Source organism: Littorina saxatilis, unplaced genomic scaffold (genome assembly GCF_037325665.1).
Source record: "Littorina saxatilis isolate snail1 unplaced genomic scaffold, US_GU_Lsax_2.0 scaffold_3204, whole genome shotgun sequence".
In the NCBI taxonomy this organism is placed as follows: domain Eukaryota; kingdom Metazoa; phylum Mollusca; class Gastropoda; order Littorinimorpha; family Littorinidae; genus Littorina; species Littorina saxatilis.
Genome location: NW_027128178.1, coordinates 237 through 9,466, shown reverse-complemented (window position 1 = coordinate 9,466; position 9,230 = coordinate 237). Strand labels below are relative to the sequence as shown.

At 43.6% G+C, this 9,230-nt stretch overlaps 1 protein-coding gene across 1 annotated transcript; it reads right to left on the bottom strand.

Annotated features, from left to right (window-relative positions):
- Positions 1 to 6: 6 nt before the first annotated feature.
- On the bottom strand, positions 7 to 8,863 carry LOC138956547 (estradiol 17-beta-dehydrogenase 11-like; the record flags this gene model as incomplete). The annotated part of the gene is given in 3 exon segments (XM_070327881.1): positions 7 to 1,694; positions 3,230 to 3,346; positions 8,726 to 8,863. Coding segments are annotated over 3 exon segments (343 nt in total), but the record flags the coding sequence as incomplete, so codon positions are not given.
- Between the last annotated feature and the right edge of the window lie 367 nt (positions 8,864 to 9,230).

The following is a 9,230-nucleotide window of genomic DNA, read 5'->3' as shown; positions in this document are numbered from 1 at the left end:
AAAGATACAGATTAATCAAATATAAGCATATTATTTTTTTTACAGAAGGCACGTGCACTGTACATACATTCTTGTGTCAATGCAATGTCAAACCAGCACCACCAACAACCAAAATAGTGCTTATCACTAAGCAGTTTGAATGCAAAAAGGCATATCACAATAGTAAGCCCATATAGAAATAACATAAAAAATAAAGTAGACTATCAACTTCAATGCACAAAACACAAGAAATTGAAATCACATATGATAAATAATTACTGAAATGGTACAAATATCTACAACTTGATGCAACATTTATGAAATCAAACGAAGAAAAGACCACAGTCATTACAAAAAGGGAAGCATAAAAAAAGAATAAGATAAACAAGCAAGCAAGCAGACAAACATCCCACAATACATACAATGAAGCTGCCAATATTCTGAAAGAGGACACCATTTGGGCTTGTTAGTCACCAATTTAGGTCAGAACTTTTGAAAGTCTCATTCTCTGCATTGCGCAATAGAGCGCAGTTCCGAACTTTGGATTTAGGTCCCAACTACCGTGGTAGTCTCCATTCATACATTCCACTCCTGGTCCCTTAAAACTGGTGCAACCAGTATTTTCATAATTTAAAGACAGTGGACATGAAAGTCGAGTAAGCAGTTTTTAGCTGCGCCAAGTGAAGTTACACCTGCATGACGTGATCATTTGAGGATTTTAGTCTGTTGAACACGACTTATATACAATCAAGGCTTCAAAAGTTTATGTTTATGACAAATCGTAGACAGGGCAATCACACCTCACCCCCCCCCCCCCCCCCCCCCCACTCTTTTTAGACTGCCAGAATCTGAGGAGGAAATCAAGTCTTAACAATGAGGGGGTCTTAAAATTTACATTTACAGGAGACACCCCCATGCAGCATATGCGGGAGACGCTGTGCTTCTAGAATTTGCCTCCACTCGTATGCGGACGCATTTCAAAAACTGAACTGTTTGCCACTCGTCGGTCATACCGACTGGAGACTCCCGGCATCACGTTTACAGACAATCATCATGAAGAGAAAAACATCACAAAGTAGGCTGCTTTAAAAGGGGCTTCTACTATACACAACTTTTACTCAGCAAATTCATTTCTCTACAACAAACTCCTTGACTGCTATAATACCTATGAGGTAGTTACTTTGCTGTCAAAATAACTTAATTCTTTGACAAGGGAAACAACTGCTGTATTATTGGCCTTTGGAATGCAGCAAGATGATTGCCTCCCCTGGAGACCACGGTCTAACTGTAATACTTTTTAAAGTTGTTTTTTTTCTCTCCATTTACCTATTAAAATAAATTCTTATGACGGTCAAGGGATTTGGCCAACAACTCACTGAACTAAAATAACATTTTTTTGCAAGACATTATTACGCTGCTAACAGTACTGCTTTGTTATTATGAATTACAAAGCTGACCTAAAATGTAATATATTTTTCTCAGTACTGTGCTCCAAATATGGACTGTAGCTTACTTTACAAAAACATTTCTTTGTCTGGTCACACATTGAGCAGATAAAAGTACAGTGCTGGCGATACAGACTGAAGCTGTCAGGGCCGGTGCGACACGGGTGTTCAACGAAGCGGAGTTAGTCTTTCTTCATGTGCTGGTACTGCGGCTCAATGCCGATTTCCCCAAACTCCTTGATGTACTGGTTCACTCTCACCGGCAGCAGTCTGCAACACACAGGAGCCCCGTCAACATCACCCACACTCATTTTGCTCAAAACAAGTATTTACCAATTTTACAAGAGAAACGCAAATTAAACTATTCATGACCTACACAAATTTGAGAAAATCAGGCATTCAAAGGAGGGAGTCTTCTAAGGGAGGTAAATATACTACAGAGGTTATGAAAACAAAAATTATATATTCTAAACCTATACTAAATTATATATTCTAAAGTGATACATTTAGAGCGGGGGGTGTCTTGCACACACAAACACACTCACACACACACACACACACACACACACTCACACACACACTCCCACAGAGCTCACACACACACTTACACACACACACTCACAAATGCACACACACAATCAGAAAAAAAAACGTCTGGGGATTTCATACCCAGGAACTCATGTCAAATTTCATAAAGATCGGTCCAGTAGTTTAGTCTGAATCGCTCTACACATACACACAGACACACAGACACACATACACCACGACCCTCGTCTCGATTCCCCCCTCTACGTTAAAACATTTAGTCAAAACTTGACTAAATGTAAAACAAGTCGCGTAAGGCGAAAATACAATATTTAGTCAAGTAGCTGTCGAACTCACAGAATGAAACTGAACGCAATGCCATTTTTCAGCAAGACCGTATACTCGTAGCATCGTCAGTCCACCGCTCATGGCAAAGGCAGTGAAATTGACAAGAAGAGCGGGGTAGTAGTTGCGCTAAGAAGGATAGCACGCTTTTCTGTATCTCTCTTTGTTTTAACTTTCTGAGCGTGTTTTTAATCCAAACATATCATATCTATATGTTTTTGGAATCAGAAACCAACAAGGAATAAGATGAAAGTGTTTTTAAATTGATTTCGACAATTTAATTTTGATAATAATTTTTATATATTTAATTTTCAGAGCTTGTTTTTAATCCGAATATAACATATGTATATGTTTTTGGAATCAGCAAATGATGGAGAATAAGATAAAAGTAAATTTGGATCGTTTTATAAAATTTTTTTTTTTTTTTAAATTTTCAGATTTTTAATGACCAAAGTCATTAATTAATTTTTAAGCCACCAAGCTGAAATGCAATACCGAAGTCCGGGCTTCGTCGAAGATTACTTGACCAAAATTTGAACCAATTTGGTTGAAAAATGAGGGCGTGACAGTGCCGCCTCAACTTTCACGAAAAGCCGGATATGACGTCATCAAAGACATTTATCCAAAAAATGAAAAAAAACGTTCGGGGATTTCATACCCAGGAACTCTCATGTCAAATTTCATAAAGATCGGTCCAGTAGTTTAGTCTGAATCGCTCTACACACACACACACACACACACACACACACACACACACACACAGACACACGCACATACACCACGACCCTCGTTTCGATTCCCCCTCGATGTTAAAATATTTAGTCAAAACTTGACTAAATATAAAAAGGGTCCGCAAAGAATGGAAAAGAAAAGAAGTGAAGGCGAGAAAAGCTATAAAAGAATGGATCGGGAAAAAAGTGTGAAAGGAATGTTACCCAGTGATCCTGAGACTGAACCAGAGAGGTCGCGGAACAAAGACGTACTCCTCGTTCCTCAGCATTCCGTCCACTGTCGCCGTGGCAACCTCCTCGGGCGTCAGCACCTTGCCAAACCTGAAACATACACAGCCATGATGATAGCTGTTTTAAAAACCCGACCGGACGGTAGAACCCCCCTTTAAATTGGAACACCCCGTTTTTTTTAACTTCTTCCTTGTAACAATTTAACCTTGGGTTTTTTCTTCAGATTTTGTATATTTACCTTTTCTAATTTTACCTTTATATTAAGGATTTCTCCTCTTCAGGGCCTGATTTTAAGATATTCTAAGAGGTCCCAAATGGAAGTTACTCAGCACATTGAAACTTCAGCTTCTCTTTTGGCTGGAGTCTACCCTTGTTGGAGTAATAAGATTTTTTTTAATTGAATTTTTCTGTGAGTTTAAGTAGCTACAAGACCAGAAACAAAATTGCATCATAGACAGCTTGGAGCTAGGTGTTTTGTAAAAAGTAAACGGTGGAACAATGGAACTCTCCCCATACTATAAACACTTTAAGATGGCTCCCAACCTCTACTCCCCTATTAATTATGCAGCAGGGGTTTATGTGGAACAAACGTGGTTGCATTTCCTGCAGGTGCACTTCCAGTACGCATGTTTCCTGTATACAGGGAATGCATGCATTCCAGGGTCCATTTCCTGATGGTTTTCACGGATCTTTTTTGGAGGTCACGTGACACTTTGCTTCATCTTCAAAAATAATGTTTTCACCAGAACTTTGTTGATCTAGAACTGGACAAACACATACATTCGATCAATTTATTTATTCACGATGAACATACCCTTATATTTTATAACAACATGCGGCAGCGTTACACCACAATGATATGACCACTCAACCAGCACGCCGCGGTGTCGATGTTCTGTTTAACACATGTATGTTCTATCTCCTGCTGGGTTGCCAAGTAGTATACGCCTTTGATGAATGCGGCGTATCATTCAAAGTGACACTTCACTCAGCTGTTTACAGCAGTCTCCAGTACGGCACAACACTGAGTGTGATCTGTTTTCCTACAGGAACTGCACCCGGGTGCAGGGAGTGAGTCTACAGGACATGCACCCACTTTTGATCGACTTAGACCCCTTCTGCCTTAATAATGACCTTGCAATACTTTCTCAGATGTTCAGTTCAAAACTCACACATATATACACAATACACAGTGATCTTCGTAGGTCTTTTTGGGAAGTCATGTATAACTGCCCTTGATAGTTTTGAGCTTTACAGTTTGGGGTGCTCAGATAAGACAACTCTGCAAAGAAGCTGCAGTAACAAGAGGGGCGAATGCGCCATGCTTTTTAATTTTCGCCGGCACTCGTTATCGACTACACACGGACGCACTCGTGGGTCCGTGCGGACCCAGAAGGCTGTTTGATTGCAAATATCTCTTAAACGAGTTGGAATTCTTTAATGAGCTTTTAGAAATGCCTCAGACACTTAAAAAGCTATCATCTCCTAAAAGCTCATTAAATTTCAGTGATAATTAATTAATTATACACAGTATTTGGAACAATTAAAATATTATGGGTCTGCATGGCACCACGAGTGCCACGGAAGGGTTAGCACAATTTTCCTTCTTTGAGAAGTATGGGTCCGCACGGACCCACGAGTGCCTCGGAAGGGTATACACGCTTTTTCTTCTTTGAGAAGTATGGGTCTGCACGGCTCCAGGAGTGCCTCGGAAGGGTATACACGCTTTTCCTTCTTTGAGAAGTATGGGTCTGCACGGCCCCACGAGTGCCTCGGAAGGGTATACACGCTTTTCGTTCTTTGAGAAGTATGGGTCCGCACGTCCCCACGAATGCTTCCGTGTGTAGTCTAAATTTGACCATTAATTAATTAATTAATTATCACTGAAATTTAATGAGCTTTTAGGAGATGATAGCTTGTTGGGTGTCTGAGGCATTTCTAAAAGCTCATTAAAAAATTCCAACTCGTTTAAGAGATATTTGCAATCAAACACCCTTCTGGGTCCGCACGGACCCACGAGTGCCGGCGAAGGCTAACCATACAGTGAACCCCCCTTTCACTATCCCCGAATTAACAACTTCCCCTTTTAATACCTTACTTTTTCTGATTTTCTGTTCATTACCTCTCTAAATGTACCTCCATTTTAAGACTCCCCCCTTTTTAAGACCTGATTTGTTCATATGTTTGTAGATCTTAAAAAGGGGTTCAACTGTACTGCCACCCTGTTACACTTTAAGTTATACAGTACAACCCCCTTTTAATGCCCCCCCCCCCCCCCCTCCCCCCAACCAAAAGACTTCCCCCTTTTTAGACCTTACTTTTTCACATTTTCAGATAAACTCTCTAAATTGACCTTGGTTTTAAGACTCCCTCCTTTTTACGACCTGATTTTCTCAGATTTTTGACGGTCTTAAAATGGGGTTTCCAGGGTTTCATTTACTAGTGCGCCCTGCGCCATTGGTGCATTAAATCTGAAAATATCCCATCACAATTCCCTTCAGTGGGTCAAAGGGCGCATTGAGATTACGTACCACTGCGCCACTAAATATACACTTGACAACACACACACACACACACACACACACACACACATACAGAGATATAGCGGCTAATTCTCGCACCAAATTGCATCATTTTGCATCTTAGGCCAAAAACGCGAACAGGCCTCTTTGGTACTTCTTTATCTATTTATTTGTGAGTATTTCTACGCACATACCCTCTCTTTCTTAGGGAGGCTCATGGCGTTTACAATATGCCGTGTGAGATGGAATTTTTTACACAATATATCACGCATTCACATCGGCCAGTAAATCTCAAGCGTGTTAGGCGAGTATATACTTTTCACGGCCTATTATTCCAAGTCACACGGGTATTTGGTGGACATTTTTATATATGTCTATACAATTTTGCCAGGAAAGACCCTTTTGTCAATCGTGGGATCTTTAACGTGCACACCCCAATGTAGTGTACACGGGACCTCGGTTTTTCGTCTCATCCGAAAGACTAGCACTTGAACCCACCACCTAGGTTAGGAAAGGGGGGAGAAAATAGCGGCCCGACCCAGGGTCGAACACGCAACCTCTCGATTCCGAGCGCAAGTGCGTTACCACTCGGCCACCCAGTCCTTTCGACTATGTCCCATCGGAATTCGGTTGAGGGGGACAAATGTCCCATTGCCTTTTTCTCCCACAGTACCAAGCCCTAAAGTAAACTTCTACAGAGCAGCGCGCACAGTACCCAGCCCTAATGTAAACTTCCACAGAGCAGAGCGCACAGTACCAAGCCCTAAAGTAAACTTCTACAGAGCAGCGTGCACAGTACCAAGCCCTAAAGTAAACTTCTACAGAGCAGCGCGCACAGTACCCAGCCCTAAAGTAAACTTCTACAGAGCAGCGTGCACAGTACCAAGCCCTAATGTAAACTTCCACAGAGCAGCGTGCACAGTACCAAGCCCTAAAGTAAACTTCCACAGAGCAGAGCGCACAGTACCAAGCCCTAAAGTAAACTTCCACAGAGCAGCGTGCACAGTACCAAGCTGAAGCCCTAAAGTAAACTTCCACAGAGCAGCGTGCACAGTACCAAGCCCTAAAGTAAACTTCTACAGAGCAGCGTGCACAGTACCCAGCCCTAAAGTAAACTTCTACAGAGCAGCGCGCACAGTACCGAGCCCTAAAGTAAACTTCCACAGAGCAGCGTGCACAGTACCAAGCCCTAAAGTAAACTTCTACAGAGCAGCGTGCACAGTACCCAGCCCTAAAGTAAACTTCTACAGAGCAGCGTGCACAGTACCCAGCCCTAAAGTAAACTTCCACAGAGCAGCGCGCACAGTACCGAGCCCTAATGTAAACTTCTACAGAGCAGCGTGCACAGTACCCAGCCCTAATGTAAACTTCCACAGAGCAGAGCGCACAGTACCAAGCCCTAAAGTAAACTTCTACAGAGCAGCGCGCACAGTACCGAGCCCTAATGTAAACTTCTACAGAGCAGCGTGCACAGTACCCAGCCCTAAAGTAAACTTCCACAGAGCAGCGCGCACAGTACCGAGCCCTAATGTAAACTTCTACAGAGCAGCGTGCACAGTACCAAGCCCTAAAGTAAACTTCTACAGAGCAGCGTGCACAGTACCAAGCCCTAATGTAAACTTCCACAGAGCAGAGCGCACAGTACCAAGCCCTAATGTAAACTTCCACAGAGCAGAGCGCACAGTACCAAGCCCTAAAGTAAACTTCCACAGAGCAGCGTGCACAGTACCAAGCCCTAAAGTAAACTTCCACAGAGCAGAGCGCACAGTACCAAGCCCTAATGTAAACTTCCACAGAGCAGAGCGCACAGTACCAAGCCCTAAAGTAAACTTCCACAGAGCAGCGTGCACAGTACCAAGCCCTAAAGTAAACTTCCACAGAGCAGCGCGCACAGTACCAAGCCCTAATGTAAACTTCCGCAGAGCAGCGTGCACAGTACCCAGCCCTAATGTAAACTTCCACAGAGCAGCGCGCACAGTACCCAGCCCTAAAGTAAACTTCCACAGAGCAGAGCGCACAGTGCAAAGCCCTAAAGTAAACTTCTACAGAGCAGCGCGCACAGTACCAAGCCCTAAAGTAAACTTCTACAGAGCAGCGCGCACAGTACCAAGCCCTGAAGTAAACTTCCACAGAGCAGCGTGCACAGTACCAAGCCCTAAAGTAAACTTCTACAGAGCAGCGTGCACAGTACCAAGCCCTAAAGTAAACTTCTACAGAGCAGCGCGCACAGTACCCAGCCCTAAAGTAAACTTCTACAGAGCAGCGCGCACAGTACCAAGCCCTAAAGTAAACTTCTACAGAGCAGCGCGCACAGTACCCAGCCCTAAAGTAAACTTCTACAGAGCAGTGTGCACAGTACCAAGCCCTAAAGTAAACTTCTACAGAGCAGCGCGCACAGTACCAAGCCCTGAAGTAAACTTCCACAGAGCAGCGTGCACAGTACCCAGCCCTAAAGTAAACTTCTACAGAGCAGTGTGCACAGTACCAAGCCCTAAAGTAAACTTCTACAGAGCAGCGCGCACAGTACCAAGCCCTGAAGTAAACTTCCACAGAGCAGTGTGCACAGTACCAAGCCCTAAAGTAAACTTCTACAGAGCAGCGTGCACAGTACCAAGCCCTAAAGTAAACTTCTATTGAGCAGCGCGCACAGTACCCAGCCCTAAAGTAAACTTCTACAGAGCAGTGTGCACAGTACCAAGCCCTAAAGTAAACTTCTACAGAGCAGCGCGCACAGTACCAAGCCCTGAAGTAAACTTCCACAGAGCAGCGTGCACAGTACCAAGCCCTAAAGTAAACTTCTACAGAGCAGCGCGCACAGTACCAAGCCCTGAAGTAAACTTCCACAGAGCAGCGTGCACAGTACCAAGCCCTAAAGTAAACTTCTACAGAGCAGCGTGCACAGTACCAAGCCCTAAAGTAAACTTCTATTGAGCAGCGTGCACAGTACCGGTCATTGGGGAACATGCAGAGCCCGGTGTTGACGAACATGGGGCACACCACCGTCGTCTTGACGCCCGGCTTGCCCAGCTTCCTCATCTCTTCGCCCAGCGCCTCCGTCATCCCGTACACAGCATGCTTGGACGCACTGCACAGGGTAAAGGTTGCCATGGTAATCTGATGGCATCGGTTTGAGGGTAAATAAGTACAAGAGCACAGTGATAGTGATCACAGAAGGGATGAGAGAAAGAGAGAGTTGTGCGTGTGTTTGTGTGTCTGTGTGTGTGTTTGTGTGTGTCTGTGTTTGTGTTTGTGTGTGTCTGTTTTTGTGTGTGTTTGTGTCTGTGTGTGTGTGTGTGTCTGTGTGTGTCTGTGTCTGTGTGTTTGTGTCTGTGTTTGTGTGTGTGTGTGTCTGTGTGTGTGTGTTTGTGTGTGTGTTTGTGTCTGTGTGTGTGTGTGTCTGTGTGTGTCTGTGTGTTTGTGTATGTGTTTGTGTGTGTTTGTGTCTGTGTTTG